At 40.2% G+C, this 24990-nt stretch overlaps 2 protein-coding genes across 5 annotated transcripts; one reads left to right on the top strand and one right to left on the bottom strand.

The window, feature by feature from the left end:
* Positions 1-4297: 4297 nt before the first annotated feature.
* On the bottom strand, positions 4298-14047 carry LOC139622814 (filensin). 2 transcript variants are annotated; one of them, XM_071480423.1, is made up of 8 exons: positions 13519-14047; positions 12421-12481; positions 11847-11942; positions 10228-10320; positions 7954-8067; positions 6754-6974; positions 6128-6219; positions 4298-5857 (listed from the first exon to the last, which is right to left on the bottom strand). In XM_071480423.1, the coding sequence occupies exons 1-8, from the start codon at positions 13890-13892 to the stop codon at positions 4854-4856; spliced, it is 2055 nt and encodes a 684-aa protein (XP_071336524.1). In that variant the 5' UTR covers positions 13893-14047; the 3' UTR covers positions 4298-4853. The 2 variants fall into 2 exon arrangements, with proteins under 2 accessions (XP_071336524.1, XP_071336525.1); XM_071480424.1 differs by having other exon boundaries at positions 7954-8061.
* A 189-nt stretch (positions 14048-14236) lies between these two features.
* Positions 14237-24762, top strand: prokr1b (prokineticin receptor 1b). 3 transcript variants are annotated; one of them, XM_071480427.1, is made up of 3 exons: positions 14237-19035; positions 20090-20522; positions 23260-24762. In XM_071480427.1, exons 2-3 carry the CDS (start codon positions 20101-20103, stop codon positions 23963-23965), a joined length of 1128 nt encoding a protein of 375 aa, XP_071336528.1. In that variant the 5' UTR covers positions 14237-19035; positions 20090-20100; the 3' UTR covers positions 23966-24762. The 3 variants fall into 3 exon arrangements, with proteins under 3 accessions (XP_071336528.1, XP_071336526.1, XP_071336527.1); XM_071480425.1 differs by having other exon boundaries at positions 19897-20522; XM_071480426.1 differs by having other exon boundaries at positions 19834-20522.
* The last annotated feature ends 228 nt before the right edge of the window (positions 24763-24990 follow it).

Below are 24990 nucleotides of genomic sequence, written 5' to 3'. Positions count from 1 at the left end.
CTGTGCTGTGTACCTGAGCTACTTATTCCAAGGTACTCCTCACTTTGTTAAAGATGCTACACGTAGCATCAGTAAATCACTGTAAATCAATAATGTATCGACTATAAATCTGCAACACATGTAGAGAAGACTCAGTCTCATTGCATTTAAAGAATGTCTGCTGCCATCTGGCTGGAAGAGAAAGACAAGTCCAAGGCAAAATGTGCTCTCTGTGAAACAGAGGGAAACACGTTCTATGAGAAACGTAGGCTTAATTTGTAGAAACTCTGTTGCAACATCACAGCAGAGACGACTAATGATCCCAGCCGTGATCTCATTTGTTCAAAGTATATTTATTTATCATTAAATATGTGTAATGTGTAACGTGTCACAAACACACACTGAATTGTCAACCTAATTCTGCAGGTCCCCTCAGCTCTATTCAGTGTTTTTGCTTTCCAGCCCACAACTTTACTGTTGTCACTGTCACTGCCCTCATCAACATCGTTTAGGGAGGCACGCTATCTGAGCTACACCAAACAACAGGCAAAATTAGTGACTAGCTACTGAACGCAGTGGAGTATTTAGGCAGACATTTCAAATGAGTTAGAGGTAAAGCTAAAAGTAGAATGAATGTTGGGCTTGTCTGTCTCAGGTGACAAGAAACAAGAGTCCTCATGAATGCTAATGTTGCGCTGGATTGCTGAATGTGTAAGTAAGCAACTGTTTGCCAACTTAAAAGGTGATAATATGTCAATAAACTTGTTTTCCTGGTGGCTAAAACTATCAGTTAATGTAGGTTTAAGACCAGAGAAGGAGAATAACATCTCCAAATTGCAAAAACAGGGTAAGTTTAACAACGCACTTACAGTTGAACAGACAGCAACATGGTTTATTAGACATGTAGTAGTACATTTTATGAACTTTAGCAAGCAACGACTTGATTGTAATACATTTAACTTTTGGCGTAGATTCACTCTGTCCTGTTGTCTTTCATTCAGTATTTTCTTATCTGTGGACTTTCAATATTAAAACCTATTTTGCTTTAAGCAGCTTACTGTAGCTCAATCAGGTCAAATATTTTCTTATTTGTCTCACCAACATCTGTTCCTCATGTTATCTTTTATATCTGAGATCATCTTTGTATTTTCCTACTTCCAATCCTTTATTTCTTACTATTCTCCTTTCTGGAGACAGGTTGGATCATATTACTGTAAATGCAAAGGACACTGTGACCTAATCAAGGACTAGGGAGCTGATAACTTTTTTGAAATCTCTTGGATTGTTCAGAATACCAAACTTGGTATAATTCCATGGTTTGTTTCCCACTCCAAATTGGGATATGAGTGAGAATACCCTATTTGTAATTGCACTTTGGGAATGAAAACTAAGCACTAGGGGAGCTAAAAACAAAAGTGTAAAAGGTTATTGGAATTGAAAAAGATGACTCACAGATTGGAAGGGGAGGTTCAAATCATAAGTAACCAATCAGAAACTGATTCCATATGCAATATCTGTATTCCAGAGATGGTATATAGTTGCATAATCCTAATTCCAAAATCTGAATCCCAGGTTCCAAAAACACAGTCCAAACCCTCCAAAGACAGAATCCCAAATTTCAAGAATATGATCTAATATATGACCCTAATGGTCCTTCCAAATGGTAAATTATATCCCCTAATTGCAGTGAGATTTAGGCATGAGTGGTTACAGTTGAGTGGTCAGAGAGTGGCAATAGTTGGGTGGTTATATTTCTATAAACAAAAGAAAGTACAAATCAGTACAAAACATAACCTATCATACATAAACAAAGAATAAGCACAGGACAAAGAACAAAGAACACTCAAGTCACATGTCAGTTGCCCAATTTAACTAGCACACTTGTGCCTGCTTCCAGGGAGTGCTCCTGCTGCTCTCCAACAACCTTCCAACATCCCATTGCAGTGCATTGACAGCTATTCCACAACTTGTATATGATTCTCTAAACTGCAGTATAACAACTCAGTTAAGGACTAAAATAGTTATGTAGTAAAAACAAACAAACAAACAAACAGACAAAAGTATTTGTAATGTATCTGAGTGTGCTTATTTACTTAATTTATCTATTTCTTTTAATGTGCTTTTTCTGCCTCCACACCAGCAAGAGCCATCTGTCTGTACATCTGTCCCAATCTCGTTAACATGATATCTCAGTAATGCCATGAGGGAATGTCTTCAAATTGGCCTCAAAGGACGAACTAATTACACTTTGGTGGCCAAAGGTCAAGATCATGACCTCACAAGGCCCGGTATTGGCCTCTTGAATATGATATCTGAAGTCCACCTTGAGTAAGTTTATGTAGATTTGGCACAAACATTAACTTGGACTCCAGGATGAAGTGATTAGAATTTGGTGGTCAAAGGTCAGCAAGAAGTCTGGCCTACCAGGAGTCAAACCGGAAACTGCTCAGAAAATGGTATGCACCCTTACCTCTTGGCTAAATAATTATGTTATTTTCACAGAGAAAGTTTCTAAAGCAGTTTGAGAAATTGTTGCTAGAAAACTCATTACAGTTTTTTGTGATTGCTTACACACTAAAAGTGAATGCTTAGACAAAAGCATCAAAACCTAAACCTTTGAAATCATGCCTTAAACAAAGGAACCAAAAGTTAAAACAGATTTTCTTGTTTTCAGTTTGTTTACACTTCCACAGCACACAATTGGAAAAGCACTACACACTTAGGGGCTTCATTCAAGACTTAAATTTTGCAATCATCGGAAAAGAGAGCCGGGATTAAGTACTGATCAGGAGTGGAGTCCTGATGAGGTGATGAGCAGCAGGTGAGTAGTCTGTCTTGGAGGGAACTCGAATGTAGGTCAGCCACACCCAGCCTGGTATACACACACACAAACAGAGACACAGACAGAAAGGGGACAAACACACATGATGGAGATCGAAAACACAGGAAACACAAGGCAAAGGGGAAGGGAATCCTGCCTAACCATAACACACAATCCCAGTCATATTCCAAAACATGGATCAAAATTCCAAAAAGCATGATCCATATTGATTGATCTTGGAATTTAGGATTGTGTTCTGGGATGTTGGATTCATATTTTGGAATATGGATCATGATCCATATTCCAAAATATAAATTCATATTCATATTTTTGAATATGGATCATGATCCATATTCCAAAATATAAATTCATATTCATATTCATATTTTGGAATATGGATCATGATCCATATTCCAAAATATAAATCCAACATCCCAGAACACAATCCTAAATTCCAAGAACACAATCCTAACCATATTCTAAAAAATAGATCCAAATTCCAAGAGCACAATCCTAAATTCCAGAAACATGATCCTATTCATTTTCGAAACTATGAATCCAAATTTCAAGAACAGGATCCTAAATTAATCCCAAAGAGTACATCCAAATTCCAAGAACAGGATCCCAATCATATTCCAAAAAATGGATCCGAATTCCAAGAACAGGATCTGAAGTTAATTTCAAATTTCTTATGTTTCCTGCGTAATTGTACAGTTAGAATCATGATGTAATTTGAAAATCAAAAATTCTATTTTCTATCATAGGCTCAAGATGACCTGGCCTCACCTCCTTATCCTGGAGAAGAAGTTAGGATTGAGCAAATGAAAACAGCTGTTATTGTAGATACTGGGGTAAGGGTTATATTTCACAATGTTTGTGACTACAGTGTGTGACAATGGTCATAATGACTGATTGGATGCCATTACCGTCCTTGCTGTAACATCTATCTTCCTCATGATCCTGACCATTGCCCTCTACATTTTAGACATGGTGTTGATGTAATAAAAGTTAATTAAAGTTACTGTACAAGCTCACTTATTGTCAGTGTATATCATCACTTTAACCTCATCAACAATACATCCACATCAGTAATATTTGTAAATTAATGGTAGATATTTTGCATTGCAAATGCATTTCCTCTGAGCCAGCATCACTACTCCACATCCAAGATTACAATACTCAAATGAGTATGAAATGTTAATTCAGCAATTCATGAGAAATTCCAAATGAGTCATATTTTGCACTAGTTATATCACTTGTTATATATTTTGTGGCTTGTATGCAAATGAGGCAAAACAGTTGCTAAGATCCCTGTTAAGACCAAAAATATATATGCTTTTTTTTTAAAGGCAAGTAATCACTATACGGTAATATATATAACAATTTTGTGCCCATACAGTACATACACATGCATTAGTGATTTTTTGCCTCACACACTTTGAAGTAAGTATATGAGGTGCTTGGTACACTGTGTCTAAAATCAAACTCCACAAGGTATTGGTGTTTGAATCTTTTTTATTATTCAATATATCAAAGCAAATTAATACACAGCAAATTGTGCTGAGGGCAGGCAGAGGCATCCAATTGAACAAATGAGCTCAAAGGGGAAAGTTGGAATTCTAAGACAGAGTTCAGAAGGGTGGCACAACTCAGTTTTTTATTTATTTTCTTATTATTTTTATTGGTGGCATGGACCTTCATTTTTCATTGTCCCAAGTTTTCAGACAGTAAAGGACTCATAGCATGATCATGGGTGTTATGTCGAACAACAACAGCAGTACTTATGGAACCAGCAAAACGTATTCTGGACGCAAAACCAGAGACTGCAAGCAAATGGAAGAGCATTGATTATCAGAGCAGGAATGTGTAGATGGCCTTTAAGGATAGTTGGTCTCCCTCAGAGACAAAACACTGGTCTTAATACAGTAGTTTGAGGAACAGTGGTATTTATGTGGTCTGATACCAACATCCGTAGTTGTCTCCTTGTTAGAGGACCTGGACCATGTAGGACCCTGGTGGAGTTTACTGACTCTTCAGGTCAGGTGAAGTGGTTTCAATGTTTCTTCTTGCTAGACTTCTCAATCATGGTCTCCACCACCATGGAAGTCTCTTCATAACCTTTAATCTTGCGGTCATTGGAGAACTTCTCCACAGACTCCACCACCTCCACCTTCTCGTAACTCATGGCATCTGGTGTGACGCTGCTAGAAATGGTGCTGGTGCTAGTGCTGGTGCTGGTGCTAGTGCTGGAGCTGGAGCTGGTGCTAGCACCACGAGGGGCTGGCTTTGGAGTGGGCCCACTTGGGCCATTGTCATCCCTGTTTTTCTTGGACACGGCAGGGGTGGGATCTTTGGGGCCAGAGCTTGGTCCAGTAGGTGGAGGGACTGGGCTCGGATCTTTAGACTGAGGGTGAGGCTCTCTGCTCTTGTTGTTACCTTTACCTCCATTGTCTTTACCTCTTCCGCCCTTATTATCCTCCTTTCCTCCTGCATTAGAGGGATGGGTGGGACTGAGAGGCCTGGGGCCTACCATGGGTTGAGGAGGTGGAGGAGAGGGTGTACTGCGCGCATAAGGCTCATAGGGAGACATCATTCCATCTCTGATAGTGACGTAGATGTGGCCAGCTGATGGTGTGGAGGTGTAGAAACAGGGATGTGGGTAGCTGCCGTCACCGGTGACGAGGACATAACGACCCTTGGTGTAGAAGTCAGCGATTGGCTCAGGTTTCTTGTACTTCCTCATTCTGTCTCTGACAATGTTACAAAGAGTGTCAAAGGCTTTGCTGATCTGAGCTCCATCCGGGACATCCTGTGGAGACACTCCAGTGAGAACAGGTCTCTCCTCTTGTCTCTTCACCCTCTCCTCCTGCACTTGCTCTGATGGGATCTCCTTTGTTTCTTCATCTGGAGCATCTCCATGGGCTCCTCCATTTCTTTCCTCCTGGCCACTGTCTATCACATCTTTTGGGGTCAGCTCTTTCTTCTTCAGGACCTTCTTGGCCAGGATCTTCTGGCGGGGCTTGATGCTAGTGATATCTTGGATAGCCTGGGTGATATCTGGACACAGATGAGGACAAGTTAACTAGCTAGAACTAATGAAGCAAGGGAAGACAAAAACTGTGTGTTTGTGCACCAGTGCACCCAAATGTACTGGGATGCTCAAGAGAGTAAAAGTATTGCTTTGAATGATAAGGAGCTTCATTAGCTTGGCAAAACTGCATCTCCAAGAGAGAGCATAGTTGTCTCTGACAATGGCAGCTGATTGCATGTGCACTCAATAGTGATTCTCAATGTAAACCAGCTGTGATGTGTTCACGGTGCCCTTACCTCTCCCCCTGCTTGATGCAGTGGGTGTATGAGTGTAGCGGTAATTAGTGGTGAACAGGGTAATTGGAGTGCCAATTATCGCTGAATTCAGCCTGCAGGAGAGAGAGCAGTGAAAAATGTCACCCATGCAACAGTCATGCAGAGAACAGCTTTGCTATGCAAGAAAATCAGGTAAGAAAACCACATTTTTCTAAAAAGGAGACATGAGGTTACTCGAAATAACACAAATATAGCTGATCTGATATTAAAACAAACCCACTCTGCTTGTTGTTGTGCAGGCGTAGTGGAGGAAAACATTTGCTTTCGCACAGTGCCATCTGCTGACTGATTCTGCACTTTACATTAACCTAGTTACAGTAGCATGCACCTTATGTGCCATTTCAAGCAGATGTACCTCTGTGATGTGGGGGCTTTAATGACCTGAGGAGTTTTATTCTACAGTTACACTCAAGGGCTTTAAATATTACTGTTTTTATTCAAAAATAAAGAGGAGCATGATGAAACAGCATTAAACAGCAAATCTTCATGGTGGGAGAAACTATAATTAGCAGTAGAAACTGTTGAAGTAAAATGTAAAAAAGTAATACAACGCCTTTTTTGGTGGCGAGTGAAACAAGTGAGTTTACCTGTTGTCTTCGTTCTCGATGATCCTCTTGTACCTCTCCAGCTCATTCTCAAGAGATGTCTGGTACATGGCCAGGTGGCGACATTCACTGGTGAACTTTTCCAGGGACCTCTCAGCTTCCTCAATTTCCTTTCGCAGAGATTCGATTTGCTCATTGTACATCTGGATTTCATCGTCATAAGTCTCCTGTGTGTTTTTAATGGCTTGCTCCAACATAGCAGTCTGTAAGCAGAGATAGAGGCAGGAATTAATGATGAAATTATGATTTAAAAAATTCAAAGATTACAAAGCTCCTTGAGAAAACTGTCATTGATGTCCTTACTAACAACACTTGTTCGTATGTGTTGTTAATGAAAGGGGGAAAAAAACAAGAGAAATGATAAATGATAAAAGTAAGAGTAGAATTTAAATGATGAAAAGAGGGAAAGGTTTAGGGAAAACAAAACACTAAATTGAAGTTTTCCTGTGTTTCTCGTTTCCTGTGAGGGTTAGGGTTACACTGTCATACGACGGTCATGGCTGACATCTAGTGGTATTTCTACAGCATCTTACAATTAGCACGACATTATTGAGGCTGAAGGGTGAAGGCCTATTCAATGCCTTGTTTAGTGAGTATCACATGTAAACCTAGAATCATCAAACGTGGAGACATTGCTTGAAACGCTTTAAATAGAAACAGTAATTATGGCTGAAATTGTGGCTAAAATACCTCATAAGCAAACTTGATTACTTATTCTCTTGAGCCTTGAGTGTTGTCCCTAACTTGTGAGTAGATACATTTTCTATTAATACATCCCTAATATTTATCCCCTGATCAGGCTTTGGATAATATTACACACCAAAGCCAATGGGCTTTCCTCAAATGTTAGAGCTGAACTGATAGATTTCTTAGTCCTTTATGACAGGAAATTTAATATCTGTGGGTTAGGGACAACATGATTGTCCCTATTCCCTATTTTCTGACATTTTAATTGATTCATTATGAAAATAATGTACATATTAATAACTCAAGAAAATAAATGTTAGCTTCACAAAATGTACAATTGTTCTACTTTTTTCTTTTTTTTTTCTCCTTTGAATATTCCTCTCCTTTTGTGTGTCTTTCTGTAAATATTGGCCTAGTGGGGGGAAAAATTTTTTGGGAAACACTGCATATAATCAGCACGAAACCGCCTGTTGTCATGGTGACCATGTGACCTACCTCAGTCTGTAGGCGCTGTTTCTGGACCTGCAGCTGACAGAGGGCGCTCTTGTATTCCTCCAGCTGACTCTGCAGCCCCGGCACTTTCCTCTGAGCCAGCAGCTTCTCCTGCTCCTTCACACATTGAGCACAAATCAATGAAACCTTTAAAGCATGAAAGTTACACCACACACACACACACACACACACACACACACACACACACACACACACACACACACACAGCTGGCAAACAATTCTCTTTCTGAAGTCACACTGTATTAAAAGCTTCACTGATTGATTTTTAAATTTAAGGGCATTAGAACAATTGTACTCCTCACAGCAGTGATGTTTCCTGCTCATCTTCTCTTGAAAATGAACCTACTGAGTGCTTTGAGTGCAGCAGTGTCCACTTCCCAGAAACTGAATGAAGTGACAGTGAAAAAAATGGCATGGATGTGGCTGCCATTAGAGCTTCACTTGTTACAGTTGGGAGATTTTAACTATTGTAAGCAGTGATGGCTCCAAACAAGTCATTTTAGTTCATAGAGTTTATAATGTCCATTAGCAGCAGAGATGTATGAACTGACATGTTTAAGCTTTAGTTTTATTCAGTCAATAATGGCTTCCTGTTTTTCCATATTTAAGATGGGTCATTACCAACAACTTCTCCAACTTATGGATCGCTTGTCCCTACCCTCAGATACAAGCCATAGGAGCATAGCTCCAGCAGATCTACCGGTCCTTCTGTCATGGTAACAATAAACTAACATGCTGTTAAGGTTGTGGAACGGTCAAGTTTGTTACAGCTGTGCTAGCTCTATCCTAGCACAGGTGCAAAAAGCTGAAGCATGATTTTGCGGTCAATAGAAATTAAAGCAAATAAACAGATTAGGTATGACATTTCAATTTAAATCTTAACAAGTAACAAGTAACAAGTAGAAGTATTTTTCATAGTTATGGTTTAAATCTCTTTCAGTTGTCTCAAGTTTCATGTTTGTTACAGTAATGTCTCATCAAATGTGTCTAGTTAATTGTATGTCAATGCTATTGCAGAAAGTAGGCTGGCTACTTTATTAGCCCGCAGCAAATTTAGCTAATCGTCATGTTAGCTAACTAGTGAGCCAATAATGACAGTTAGTCAAACAGAAAATAAAGCTTGACCTTGTCAGAAAGTTTTTAACCAAATAATTTTAAAGAATATAAAATTGAAAATTTAAATGCATGCAAGTAAGTTTCATGTCTATATAAAATAAAGGTGCATTCAATCTTTTTTAATGTATTAATTAGCATGGCATGCAGTATGTTTGAAGGTTTGAAGGCTATATGGCTACAATGTATCTTTATATGTATCTACATTATATGCATAATACATGTTTAGTTACTAGCTTGTCACACAAAGCGACAGTATTAACCAAGTATTGCTTGTGCTTTGTGGTTTTGTGGTAGTTGTGCTAGTTGCTTGAAATCATGGAAGTCACTGGCAAACCTTTAATTTTTTTTTGTCCAGTGATGGATTAAGATGCAAGATTTCATAAAGAATATTTTGAAATGCTGGCTACCTACAATATTGTATGCCATGTATTTATGGTCATTTATAATTGTCTTAATCAAACCAGTTTAGTGGCCCCTTGTGCCCTCTTTGGAAGCATCTATATTCATCGTTTCTCCACGCATTAATTCAGGTTTTTCTTTTAATTTGTCACTTATCTGCATAGTTAACCCCAGGAGATTAGCAACATCACCGAGCTCCACAACATTAACTCCTTCCTAACTTACATTGTGTTTTTTTAAGTGGATTTTAGTTCAGCACTGTAGCATGAGCTGTGGCTATTAAATGCAAATTAAACAATTAAATTATTCTTGCATCCAGAGCAGCGCTGCCTCTGAGAAATGTTTGTATAAATAAAAACCTAATTTGCTACACAAATGCCAATCACTGTGGCTGCAGTTTCTTAAAAATTAGCATGCACAGCTGTTCTTCCTGGCATTTGCTTCATTGTGTCCTGACACTCTCAAACTGCTGGCCGGTCCACGTGTCCCAAGGACTGTTTGACTGTCTGTCTTTGCTTTTCACACGTGCACACACACACGTATACAAAAGCGCAGGCGTGCAGACACAGGCGACCAATTGGACTCAGAAGCCAGTAACCTCATCAAGCCCAGACACGTAGCCAGGGCTGACACACATGCAAACACCATCTTCTTCCCCGGGGGTGGCAGTGTACACACACACACACACACACACACACAAAGACAGACACACACACGCACACAAAAACACAGTGACCTCACCTCGGAGATGCCCACTGACACATTGGGAACAAGGGGAAGTGTCTGGTTGATTTGCTGCAAAATGTTTACATAGGTCTGGATCTCTGCGAGGTTCTGTGTGGGGGAAGATCACATAAAAGAAAACATAAAATACACAACTCAGCGAAAAAGAAGAACATCCCTGAAACATTACATTTTGCAAACTTGAACCATTTTATCTGGTCTGCTCCCAAACCTCTTGCTTGTTTACCTTGCACTTCTTACTGAGACTAAAAGGCTTTCATTTCACTAAAACATATTAATAAATGAAGCTAACATGCTAACAAAACAGCAGTTAGACATTCCTTTGCAGCAAAGATAGTTTTTTTTCATCCATTTGTACAGGACAGAGTAATAAAGAGCAGATATATGCTCTCTCACCAGAGGGACATTTCAAAGCTCAGGAGCACAAGCCTAATATTCATGTGACACAATTCCCTATTCTTTTCCATACAATATAGTAATACCAGTGTCCTTTGATATGCTATCTCAGTATTGCAGAGTCACGGATTAATTTGTCACAACAAGCAACACTGGGTGGAACTAACAAAGAAAGAAATTGCTCAGGCATGAAAGTCAATGAAAAGTATTCCAGATGCATTTTGTAACAGTCTAGTTTTCTTTTGTCTATGCGTTTTTGCAGCCACTGTGTTGACGCTTTGAGGTATTTCTCTTACACTGACGATAATGTTTCAGCTGTTTTGTCTTACCTCTGTCATATGTCAGTGCCTGTGAAGAGCAGTGTTACAATTTCCCTGCAATCATTTTCTGACTCACTTCACAGGAGGTAAATTGTTGCTAAAGCCCCAGGTACATCACAACACATCCTTTGACACCTATGTCAAGATTTTCTTCCACGTCATTTGAAGAGTAGCGGCCTGAGGGAAGCAGTGTTCAAAAGTAGCAGAAAGATATACCGTTGTGTGAAATACTATTCTTTGATGTAAATTATTTTTCTCGATAGAAACTAGAACTTCTAGATGTTGTAGAAGAGAGCGCTATAGCAGAGATACACTATCAGCTGCTTTGAAAGGGAAATATTACAGCCATTTCTCAGTGAGTGGCTTTTATCGGCCCAGTTTGCAAAAGCCATCGATAAGGAACCATAATATGAGCATCAGTGCAGTTGCACACTGTCACTTCTGTATGTATCTATCTCCAGCATGAATACTGTTTCTCTATACTGATAACACCTACAACACTCTCCCCTTGGCCACTGACAAAAATGATCTGTGTAGTGTTAACTTCAATCATGAGACAGGATGTATTTGCTTTACCAGAATTTAACCAAAGCCTGAACCAAAATGCTTTTTGCTGCCTAACAAAATAGGAATATTCAAAATTGTATAATGTGAACTCTGGTTGACACTGAATAAAACCCTGGAAGCAATCGTGTTTTCCTCAAAATGCATTTTTCAATTCTCGGACACATGGTTTCAATGTGAGTATATGAAAATACATATTGTGTAATGAAAATATATATGCAGTTATAATAAAAAACATTAAACATAATATACAAAATAGGTAACTGGACACCAAGGATCTGCACATATTGTTAGTTTACCATTTAGATAAGTTAATTTTGATTATTTACCACTGACCTTCTTGTGTCTATCTCTAGTGGAGTTGATGTCGTCCTGCAGGAACTGTGATTGGATCTGGTACTCCAGGTTTCTCAGAAGAGCACTGTCAGCCTCCTGAGAGACGAGAGAAGAGAAGAAAAGAGAGGAGAGGAGAGAAAAGCAACAACAGAGGACCCCACGGAACCAAAAAGTAATGAAAGGTACAGAGTGACGTGCACTGAGGTCAACAATAGAAAAAGGAACACTGATGCGACACACTGTACACTTATAATGAAAACCCATTCTCATACTGCCAATAAAAAATGTGTTAAGCTCTCTTTTTACACACTTAAATTGAAAGTTGAATCCCTTTTTTTGTGCAAAGTTACTGTATTTCTTCAGTTAATATGTTATGTCACTATAGCAAAAATGCTGTTGTAAAAATAAAACCTTATTTGATTTAGTCCCATCGTTTGTAAATATTTTTGCTCTCTCATTACACATGCACAAATTTAAATGTTGGAGAATTCTAATATATTATTGTTATAAAATGTTGTTATTTATTTCAATTTGTATGACTGTGTAAATAAATTTAATTTCATCCATGCAGTACCTTGTTTAACCCGTCCAGCGTCCCACGAAGTTGTTCTTGATAATCACATTCATTTCTATATCTGGAACATAAAACATTATAATTACTCTGGCTGCCGGATGTCGTCTAACAATAAAACGTAACAATGTGTCATAATAAGCGTCGTAATATGCCGTGTGTTATTTGAGTCTAATTGCATATTTGCATTGGAAGCTCACAGATTAACAAGCTCATTTCCTTCTTGAAGCACAATACCTAGAACTTACACATGGTGAACTTCAGTTGTTTTCACCAGCTAATACAACAACAGTTGGTCAATATACGTCTCAGCTCATCAATAATGTAGTGAGGTTTTTCTGCCTACGGACAGCGGATTACACTGTGTTTGTAGGTAGTTGTAATTAAAGGGTTGGTCCATCATTACAGAAACATTCTCTCTCTTTCTCTGATGGTATGTAGCCATGCTGATGGTTTGATTGTCCAAGTGTTGAGGGCCTCTGTGATTCTTGCCAGCACAGAAAATACAATGGAGGTGAATGGAATTTTGTTTGTGGCACTTACGGCTTTGAAAATTGTTCACTCTGGACAATTCACAAACCTCATTGTGAACTGTTTTCACTGGAACAAACAGTCCCTATGAAAACACAATATGCTGTAACATGTTTCTGGAAGGCGTTGTTACGTTAGAATTTTTCCTATCATATACTGATCGACATTTTAAGAACAAACAAAAGCCCATTCACAAATATGCCTTTCTTTGCAATTTGGGTGAACTTTGGCAGTAGTGTTTCAGTTCAATGTCTAACATCTTTGTTTTATGAAGTCTACAAAGCGGTATTCAGCATTAAAGAATCTTTCAGCATCTTTTTCATGATTACCTACCTGTTTAAAACTACAAGGAAGTATAATTACAACAGAAACTTCATGCATTGTGACATTGATTATCTATTTATTTATAGTTTCCTATATTCCTTTAGAAGTATAATTATTATCTCCTATAATTATCTCCTTTTTACAACGATCGTCCTCTCTTTTTTAGGGTTATATCTCTTTGTCACCTTGCATATATCTGAGGGAAAGACCAACACAGGTAAGACCAACCACTGCCTACTCCCTTACTTGCTGGTAAATTCATCCAGCATGCGGCATGCATCCTTCAGCTCTCGCTCCAGCTTGGCACGATCGGAGGACAGCTCGTGGATGCGCTGCCTGTTGACATCAATCTGCTCTGTGAAGGCCTCCTCTAGGCCGCTGGCCTCTTCCATCCGTTGCAATGTCTCCAGCTGCTTGCGGAACACGGCGTTGCGCTGCTCCAGGACTCGAGCCCTGTTGATGTACCGGGCAAAGCGGCTGTTGAGCTCCTGAAGGCTCTCCCAGCCCTGGATGGCTGAGATGCCTGCAGAGGTTTCAGAGTCCTCATGTTCCTCATCAAAGACATCTGAACGCTCATATTTTTCCTTGCGCACCTCGCGCAGGTAGCTGGTCTTGAACATGATGGTAAGCTTCTCTCCCCTGGGCTGGTGGTATCCCTGGAGTGCTTGGTTCCCTTCAGCACCTTTATTGTGTGAAAACTCGGGTGCTCACCCTTGGCTGTCTCATGCTAGACTGAACACTCCACAGCACTGGCTGGCGGCGAAATAGCCCCCAAAACCTCCCCCTGGCTGTGGCTGTGCATGCTGTGAGCCTGGGGCCTTCCAGAGGGTATTGTTGCCTTTGTGGCGGAGATTAGAAAAGCCATGCTGTTGATGACAAAGCAGAACCACAAATACAAACAACTGACTGGACCGCGAAAGCACTGGGTTGTCACACATTATTTTGGTTCTTAGTCAGCTGCTTTCTAGATCCCTGTTTGATAGGGTACATTGGATGGTGGCCCACCACAGGACAGAGGGGAAATTTCGTGCAGTGCAATTTGTGTGGACTGTTCTGTAAACTATTCCTGCCTACAATTATTAAGTTTAGACACTTTGTGCACTGTGGTTAATAAGAAAAAAACATTTTTTTTCATTTACAAGTGGGTACTAATTTTGTTTTGTTGATAATCTCAAAAGCATTGCACAAAACCCCCTGCATTACAGAAAAATATTTTGTATTTGGCAATTTGCAGACAGGCCCAAGTACAAAGATACATAGTTATACAATAAAGTGATTGTTCAATGTTTGTTTTTATCACGGTGCTAGTTCTTTGTATAGCAGAAATATAATGAAAAAAAAACACTACAAAGAGCAACAAACAAAGTAAGTTTGAACTGAGAAACTAGATGGGTGTAATCATCATCTAAATATCTAATAAAAGTTTCAATCTTTGTCTCTGCACATTATGTTGTTTGTTTCAACCGGCACAATCAACCAGCAGAGCCCATATTCAAATGCAAAGTATGTGGCAATGTTTCTGTTTTGCTGGGAAGCTGAAAGATCTCTGTTCTTTATTTTTTCAATAACGAGAAAGAGACCCTCTAGTTGTTTTATGCGACGTGTTTTTAGCCAACATCCCTGTATTTCTTTATTTCCCTTTTCATATTTCCATTCTTTCTCTTCCACTTACATTAACATTTAGCAAAGATGAGAGTGAGACAGAGTGATTCAAGAATGATGAGGAGGCAGAGGACCTTCGGCTCTGGCTTGCTCTCTGCAGGCTGCGGTTCAAGGTCAGTCAAAACGTCCCTCTGGACAGATCCAGCAAGCTGTCTGTAAAACGGCTGAACGAAACACATGTCAAATGGCTTCACATCAGCATTTCAGCATATTTTGGCCCAAGCAAAGCCCATGGCTCGACGGCAGACTGTTGCATTTAAGCTACAGTATGAAAATTAAACTATTAAATAAAACCTTCAAGGGAGTTAAAATACTGCTATATAGCTACTTTCTCATACAAGCCACAGAAGTATGCTTTTCTTTCTCATTCACGGCTATTTGGTGAAATAAATATAACGGTATATCCATCTTCAAAAGTGCAATAAACAGAAACCATCAAACACAGAAAGTAGGAAATGTTGGGTTTCATTCTCATTTACAGCATGACATTCACAGTATTTTTCTGTTGTTAAGCATTCAGCACTTGCCATTTCGCACAGCACCAAAAGCAAGTCTGTTCCTTCCAACTAATAAGCGAGCTCTCCAACGATGCCCGACTCCTTGTATGTGTCAATCTCCAGGAGTATGCAGGAATTGGTATCAGTCACTAACGCACTAGATGCATACATACTTTGTCCTTATGTGTGCTGGAATGGCTCCTAAAGAGTATCTATGTGACATTTCCACAAAATGTACTGATTAGAAACAACACGCACACCGGGACATTGTTTATCTATAGAGTGTAAGATGCAATATCATGTAACTGGTGTGGACGCAGTTGCAGATTTCATGACATATACTGATATGGAGCACATCATTCTTTTGAGCGAATGTCACTGAGATTTCCTTGTGAAATTAGATTTAAAGCACTTTCCACTCTGTGGGGGACATGTAGGAAATGTGCAGTAACATTTCAGGCCAACCTGCAGCCAGTTGGAGAAGGTTGATTCAGATGTGATTCACAAAGAACTGAGACTGTAGAAAGGACTCCCACAAGCAGATTGATGCACCCCTGAGTCCCACAGTGGCAAGTAAACCCAGCTGGACATCCAGTTGCTGTCACACAGTTGCACTCACAAATAGAGACAGAAAGAACGAGTTAATGACAAAGAAACACAGAACACCAGTTTGAATGGAGAGCAACGATTATGTGGTCAAGTACTGGCAGAGTGTTTGGACAAATACAGACCGACAAAGTCAGCGTCCCCAGCAGAACCAACATTTGGCCAAAACACACTCCCTCTCTTCAGATTTAAACCCCACATATATATTTGTATGGATTCTGTTTCACTGCTGCTTATTCCACTGTAACATTGTCATCAATAAACTACCCCAGCATCTGTCCAGTAACTGTTAACAGATGCCATAAATTATGTCTTGTGCATATTCTTCATGGTTGAGGAGAGAATGCCAGTATCACACTGCCCCCTTTTCCATCTATATTCATTGGTTATGAGTGGCAGTAAATCCGAGGACTTGGTGAGATTAGAGAGCTGTCAAGAGTTGGAAATGAAAGCCTTGTGTTTATCCGGTGCTCAGGCCTCCTGGGCTACAGTGACAGACACTAGCAAGGCTGAGCAAGTAGCTGCTGATATTTAAGGAGGTACTAAAAACGAACAGGAACATACAAAGGCAGTTGTCTCGTCAAAAGTGTTTCTTTCCAACTGGTGTCCTTTATAGATGACAGCAGTTGATTGCTCGTTCTCTTTTTATCCGTTATTATATTTGAACTGTACTGACAATCTCAGCCAGCCTGCTGCAGTGAATGTGGGAGGACACAAAAAGCCATCTCGCTGCTATTGACATATGATTGTCAGAGGTGATATAAAAACCAGCAATGCCAGCTCTTCATCACAATAAGAAATTGATCCTGAAAAGTCATCAGTCCTGCTGTCTGTGCCTGTTTATCTGCTGTTCAGGATGGTTGACCACAGAGATATGGTGGTGACGGCCTTCCACAGCTCTGTCTATAAACTGATCAGATCAGATTAAAGTCACAATCTTACAAATTAGTTTTATCGATGCTGTTGATCATGAATCCATCCAAACTAATCAAAGTCCCATTAAAATGGAATGAATTTCAAGACACAATTATTATTTCGTGTAGCAGACATGGTTCCTTGTCGATTATGAGCAAATGTATTCCTAAACATCTCTTACATGGATTTCTTTCCTCAAAGCCACTATGCAATCAGCGTCAGTGAATGGCCACTGTGCATATCAAACGTGTTTTTTTTTCAATCTGAGACTGGCAGAGTGGACAGCGCTTGCGACCAGCAATCACAGATAAACACTTACATGACATCCTGTTCACAACTGGTTGAGATTCCCCATCATCTTGGATGTTTTTTTTCCAGATAGGATCGCATATGATCGTCATATCACTCGAAGAATTCAGAGACACGCAAAATGGATTTCTCCTCCATTTTCACTTTACATTGAAATGTGCACTGCCACAGTGAGGACCCACTATACATGGCGCAATGTGACGGGCTCGTCCCCATTGATTTTCTTGGTTACACAAATAGATCGCTTTGCAAGGCATTACATAAAGGCCACGCAGGAAAGACCACAGATGTAAAAAAGGGAAGGACCAAAAGTTTTTTTTAAATTCAACTTTATTTAAATGAGTCCAAAATTCACCTGGCAGCTGCACTGTTCTGTTGGAAAACTGACAACAAAAAGCAAAACAGTTCTTTTTTTTTTACCTGCTAAGGTAACATGTACGACAGAAAACATCATTATCATACCCTCTAGTTTTCCACTTTTCTACATCCCTGGCCTCCAGGGTTACTGATACAATTAAATACAAAATGTCACTCCGCAAAATGTCACACAAACCGTTGGTAAAAGTGCATGTTGCTTATTTACGCAGTGTTTGCTAATGAGCCAGCTACTCGCTAACTTGCAAGCACTAACATGCACAGCGACGAGTGAGAACTGGCGGAGGCAACTTGTTCGCTCCCAGTGAGGATCACAGCGATAATGAAATACCATGGATGTGCATCTTGGGGTCAGCACATCAGAGGTCAAATTTCAGATTGGTGGAACTTTGGGCAGCAAAGCCTGTTGGAAAACCAGAGCAGTAATACACCCATGGTTCTACCCTGGACAGCGCAGCCAGCCTGTGTCCGCATGAAGTTGCGCTTCGCATGTGAAAGCTCCGGATGTAGGCTGTGCCACAGGAGTTGGTGGAGACCAAAAACGGAGCTAATTGGAGAGAGAGTATTGTACTTACATTCGACAAGTGGCCATAAGCTAATTTGCTCCATACCTGCGTTAAGGCGATTGATAAACATAAAAACGTGCAAGGCAGCAATATGTCAGTGTTGCGCGTACAGCCTGTTTCAGCTGCTCCCAGGTGGCCAAAAAAAGTTATTGCAGGTTCAATATCAAAGGAACCCGTCCAGTTTGTTTGTAGAAAACATGTATTTTAGCTATAATGACAGATGAGAGCAAAAACAGTGGCAGCTTGACCAGGCGATCCTTATGGATAATCAACAGTGATGGTCCTCTTAAACTCCGATGGTTTAAGAGGACCATTAACAAGAGACGCAGACACACAGTACAATCGCGCAGAGACTTGATGTTTGCTCCTTCATCCATCTCCACCCGTTACCTTTAATGTAAGCATCTCCAGCTGATGAACTTTCAACCATTTCAAACCTTGCGGCGACCACCCACACCCACACACACGCACACGCACACGCACGCCCGCGCACCATCCTCTCCCACACCACCTGCAGGAAGCGACGTGGAGCCGCTTCTTCTTCCTCGCCGCTCGTCATCGTCGCTTTTGTCACTTCAGGCAGAGGAGAAACAGAGGCAACTTTTTTTTTTTTTTTTTTTTTCTTTTTCTTTCCTATCAAAGACGCGGTCCGGAGGAGAGCGGAGCGGCGCGGCAGCAGATACAGTGAGGCTGGTGAAGCGACCTGCTGTCTCCACTGGTGGGGATTGTCCTATAATATAGGACTTCGGCTTGGCTTTGCAGAGAGGGCAATTCAATTGTTTTATCTTATCTTTATTATTAGCTCAGAGAAGTCGCGGAACCTACATTTGCTGGTGAGTACGTTAATGAGTTGTTTCAGTTTACTGGGTTTTATCAGTCTTACAAAACAGAAAGAGAGAGCGTCCCTCTATCGCCTAAAAGTCTACCCTTGAGTCTTTTTTCACTCTTAATCTAAATTCACAGACTGTGATTCCCCCCTGCAGACTGAGATGATCTGTAAGAACTTAAGACTCTGGGACAGCTGAGACCCCCTGCAGCTTAATAGAGACAATCCAAAGTACATTTTTTGTTCTAGTTCTGCAGATATTCTTTTTTCACTGCATTGTAGGCTATTCTATATAGATCTCTTTAAGCAATAACTTCTGACATTTTTTTTTTAGAATTACCTCAGTGAGGATCACATAAGTCATGATTGTGAAAGCTAGGTATTGGAGCTCATATCTGTCTCTCTTGGTTTTGGATCGCTTTGCTCTGTCTTTCTTAGTGATGATGTACTCTGTGTTTCCCCAGGAGCCAGAATAGTTCCTTTGTGCAGCTGTGTTAAGACACATCTGTTCTTGTGTTTGTTTTAAGTGGCTTTATATTATAGTTTGGTTCCTCCATTTGCATACTGGGGGACTTTAGTGACCACTTTTGCAGCATATTAAAAATGCCCTGTCATCACCCTGACACTAGTCTGTGACAACGACTAGCTGTAAAGTGACATGGTCCTAATAAATTACGTGAAAGCCTTTGCTAGATATAATGATCTCACCCACAAACGCTTTTCATCAGAAAAGATCATAGAAATGTCACACATGCCAGCATGGTTACGCCTGAAGCACTGAGATCATGTAATTTGTTTTGACTAGATCTTGTTGCCATGAATCCTGACCCAGCATGAGTAATGCTGAGATGGGAACTTTCTGTTCCAGGTGAAGATGTGCCTCTGTGTCTGACTCAGCCTGGTCAGATTTTCGTCATTACACAAACAACTTAATTGAGGATGTGCCAAAAAGCATGACCATTTTGCACCTAATTTGTTGGATCAAATAGTCTCTCTAAGTTACCAAAATAAGAGTGTGTGCTGAGACATGGGGGACTCTAACATCAGCCACATGGTTGCAGCTTACACAGAGATGCAGGAGAGTCTCCCAGCTGGCAAGTTGGATCATTATATGGACAACTATGATATGGACTATGGTATCCCTCCTGATGAGATCCCAGACACCACGCAGGGCCAGGCCTTCTTTGTGGCGACCATCGTTATCGGTGTGGTCCTCGTCTGCATCATGCTTGTCTGTGGTTTGGGAAACTTCATATTCATTGCGACACTGATGCGCTACAAAAAGCTCCGCAACCTCACCAACCTGCTGATTGCTAACCTAGCCATCTCAGACTTCATTGTGGCAGTTGTGTGCTGCCCGTTCCTGGTGGACTACTATGTGGTAAAACAGCTTTCCTGGAATCATGGCCTGGTGCTGTGCGCCTCTGTCAACTATCTGCGGACTGTGTCACTCTATGTGTCTACAAACGCACTGCTCGCTATTGCAGTTGACAGGTGAGTCTGCTATGGCTTTCATCTTTTTGTGAGTCTGTGAGTGTGTCCTTGTGAGCACGAACATGGGTTCAATTCAATAAGCTCCTGCTTCTTGGAAAAGTCCTCCAGCAGTGTCCACAGAGATTTGTCTCAATGAAGCATCCATGTTTTTAAATGTCAGTATCCACCCTCACAAAACTGTCTAACCACATTGCTCTACAGCTGTAATGTAAAATTACATCACAGCAAAAAATTGACTCTCTCTATTTCTGCAATCCTCTCTCTATTGGAGATTAGGTCTTTGGTTGACTTTGTCAGTATGACTTGGCCGAGAGAGATTTTTCGATTGAAACAGGTAACAGATGTAATCATACTTGCTCTTTTGAACAAAGATGACTATTGTGAGTGTATTTTAAAAGTACCACCAAGCTGCTGCAAAATGTCCCCCTGCTGCAAGCACAGTGGTTCTACTCTGATGTATTCACGCTGAAGTGGGTATGTTACTTTCATCAATGATCAGCACTCCTTTTCTTGGCATAAATTGGTACCATACTGCATCTGAAATTTGGGGTCTCAGATTTCTCTTGATGCATAACTTATCAAAATAAAAGATTTGTGTTTGTGCATATTATCACCAGTACTTCAAAGACCATGTAAAAACATGCCTTGATTCATTTTTGATTAATTACCTCAAAAAGCTAAACAGAAAACAGTCCCCCTGCTCTGTTCAGCATGCAACAGGCAGAATATCCTCTCATGATGAGCCCATCTCTAGATACTCCTGTATCTGTGCCAGCGTCATCGATTTAGTCCTTGGTCTTCTGGCACAGACTGAAACAAACTTCAATCAGCAGGAACACATGTAGGTTACATGCAGAAACCAATGCAATGCAATATTTAATTAGACTAGAGACACTCAGCATTAAAGTGCATATAAATGACAAAATCAGTTGTCAGTGGGTTCAAAAACAAGTCATGTGAGCATATCTGGCCAAGACTCACCAGCAGTTCTTTAAGTGAACTCAGAGCACTTGGTAAAGATGGGAGAAAGATCACCAAGGTTAACTGTTGGCAAGAGCTGGGATGGGAAGCCGCTTTCAGTGTCATGTTCAAAGCTTTAGTGAACAAATGAGAACCATGTTCTTACTGAATGTATCTGCTAAATGTTAACATCATGCTGCAAGTCAAAACTTGAGGGAGAGGGAATACCAAGCTTACAAAGTCCTGTTAAATGTGCATGTAGGAAAAGGACATAAAACAGAACTGATCAATCACAAAAACAAAGGGACAAGATTATTTGTAGCTTTGTTGTCCAGAAGTAAGGTAACACACAAAAGCGAACATTTCAGTCGCTCAGACTTGCGTCAGCGCTCACAGAGTCAAGAGTGCCCTTGGATATACAGGGCACAGGTGCAATCAATGAGTATGTTCAGGTAATTAGAGGGTGGAAAATAACAGTGCAGATACGCACATGCTCAGTAGGCCTCACAAAGGACATTATGATATGTCACAGGAGGAAAAGCACAAGTGTAGAAAAGATTAATGATGGCTGGCTGATGGCTTCTTTGGTTTTAGGGTTCTGGTATTGTGCATGTTTCACTGCATTTTTCACACTATCATGGCTAACTGACACACTTGTGAAGAACAGTGCCATAGTTAACAATATTATTAGTAAAATCTGTGCTTTTCTTGCTATGACAAGTCCAAATATTCCCTGTGAAAAAAAGCCCACATCACAAACACTGAAAAGGCCACTAGGAGCAACACAAGCAAAGATAAACAATGCCAAAGACCATGACTCTGTTACAATGCTTTTGAGAGAGGTGCAGATCCCAGTAATACAGTCTATAACGCTTTCCCTCTGTGTGCATGAGTGCACACAACACCCACGGAGTCACAAAGAAGTATGGTTCAGATTTTAGATGCCGTTTCAAGAGTGTTGTATGATTTGTACCCAAAACATAACATCTAGTCTGAACAATGTGTTCAGTGTGCCAAAGTAATTATTATAAATTATTGTTCACTCAATAATCTTCCAGACATAGTGTGAGCTTTTTAGTATTGACAAAAAGGAGAGGATCCACAGGCTGCCAGACTACTGAGTGATCATTTACTACTTTTTGGATGGTGCTCAGTATGTTTAAATGTTAAATATTCTCGGGACATGCGCACAATAAAAATGGAATGGAAATGAGTAGGACAACAACATCAGAAAATGAATATGAAAATACTTTTTTTCAGCAAGTATTTTCATTTGTTTGATCAAGACAGAACATGGGAATGGGAATAATAAAATAAGAATAAGAATAATCCAAAATTTAATTTGAAAACTTTCAAGTGCTTTAAGTTTTAATCAGTAACATCATTACATACCCTCCTCAGCACAGACAAAGATCAGCAGTGAGAATTTAAATTGTTCGTTTTCATTTTAGTATATGTTCAGGTTAAACAAACCAGATACATCATGTAAACAGTCATTGGTAGGTATATTTTTGAACTATGTCAGAGCCAGGCTACATATGGTAGGTGTTTCCCACTCTTTGACTCCATAAAAATGGCTTTCTACTAATATGAAAAATTCAGTTCACTGAATAATGGATCATGGTGTAATGAATTTTAAACTTCCATGAGTGACCAAGAGCCATTTGCCAAATCCACTGAGTCTGCACAGCATTTAGACTGCTAAATAGAGTGTTTAGCTGCATTGTACTATGTATTTCCAGCCTCCTAATGCAACAATATGTGTGTGTTCTTGCAGGTACATGGCTATAGTCCATCCTCTCAGACCTCGTATGAAGTACCAAACCGCCTACTGCCTGATAACGGGAGTCTGGATTGTTCCTATTCTGATATCAGTTCCTTCTGCCTACTTTGCCTCTGAGACCATGTATCCTCAGGGTGGATCATCTCCAACCACACATAAAGTCTTCTGTGCGCAGATCTGGCCTGTGGACCAGCAGGCCTACTACCGGTCCTACTTCTTGTTTGTTTTTGCTGTGGAGTTTGTTGGGCCTGTGATCGTCATGGCAATGTGTTACGCCCGAATCTCCCGCGAGCTCTGGTTCAAGAACGTCCCAGGTTTCCAGACGGAGCAGATTAGGAAGAGGCTGCGTTGTCGGCGCAAGACAGTGATGGTCCTGATCGGCATCATGACTGCGTACATCCTGTGCTGGGCACCATATTACGGCTACACCATCCTGCGAGATTTCCATCCAACACTAATCTCCCGCCAGAAGAACTCGTTGGTGGCCTTCTACATCATTGAGTGCATTGCCATGAGCAATAGCATGATTAATACCTTCTGTTTTGTCAGCGTCAAGAACAATACAGTTAAGCACCTGAAGAAGATTGTGCTGCTGCGGTGGAGGTCAACATATGCCCCCAATAAGACTGTGGATGAGATGGATATGAGGACCTCCTCCATGCCTGTAACAGAGGAGATCGAATGTATTCACCTGAGGTGAAGAGAAGAAAATCTGTAAACCAACAGTGATTGAGATTTGGACTGTTGACGTACAGAAACGACATAACCGACTGTGATTTGACATGGTGCATTTCTCTCATGTTTAAATCACATTTTGGAAAAATTGCAAGAATCACAAAGCAGAAGAAAAGGTCAAAGCCTATACATTGATACAGTACAGTACGTTGATTAATGGGGCAATGTAGCTCAAACTTTCTTGGTCAGTGGTCATGTAGTACTTCCATTTGGGGTATTATGAGAATGTAATTGTTGTGCATACTGTGACTATACAGTGTATTGTGAAATGTTGAAGCATATTGCATGTATAAGATATATTGAAGACTTAAAACTAATAGCAGCTGCAACTGTGACTGATCCATGGTGTTGGCTATCTACTGTACATAAGGTTAACGCTTGTATTACCTGTATCTGTTCTGATGAAATTAATTTGCAGTAAAATCATATAACACTTGATACTAAAGAAGTCCTTGCATTGGCCAATGCTGTTGTATTTAAATTCTTCTGTTTTCTATCCTTGTTTTTTGTCTCTAAGAAATTAGTCATTATTTTTACACTAGAGATGTTATTTTGTGGAATGAAGAGTACTGAGGAGGTTCCTTTGAAGAACCAGCAAACACATATTCCCATGTCTTTTGAATGTCTTAAAAAAAAAAAAATCTTATTTGTCTGAACATTTGCTTGCATGTTTTCTTTGTAGATTAAGCCATTTATGTGTTCTTATGGTAATAAACAATGTGACTCTGGGGAAAACATTTATTTATTAAGCTTTGTTTCAGCTGTACTGCCTTTTTCCTGTGCCATATGTTAGTTCCCTCTAATGTCTATTGACTCAATCTTTATCAGTTGTGTTTTTTGAAGTTTTAACTATGCATGCATGCATAGTTTGGATAGACTATATTCACAGAACCTTCGGGTGAGCTACTCTGAAAAAGGGGGGTGAGCTACTGGTAGCTCCCGAGCCACCTGTTGGAGACCGCTGGCCTACAGCATCCTGACCATTATTGT

The sequence above is a fragment of the Trachinotus anak genome, unplaced genomic scaffold (genome assembly GCF_046630095.1).
Source record: "Trachinotus anak isolate AG129_WGS33_773 ecotype Australia unplaced genomic scaffold, CSIRO_AGI_Tana_v1 ptg000007l, whole genome shotgun sequence".
NCBI classification, from domain to species: Eukaryota; Metazoa; Chordata; class Actinopteri; order Carangiformes; family Carangidae; genus Trachinotus; species Trachinotus anak.
The sequence above is the reverse complement of the archived record's forward strand: the minus strand, read 5'-3'. Positions and strand labels throughout refer to the sequence as shown.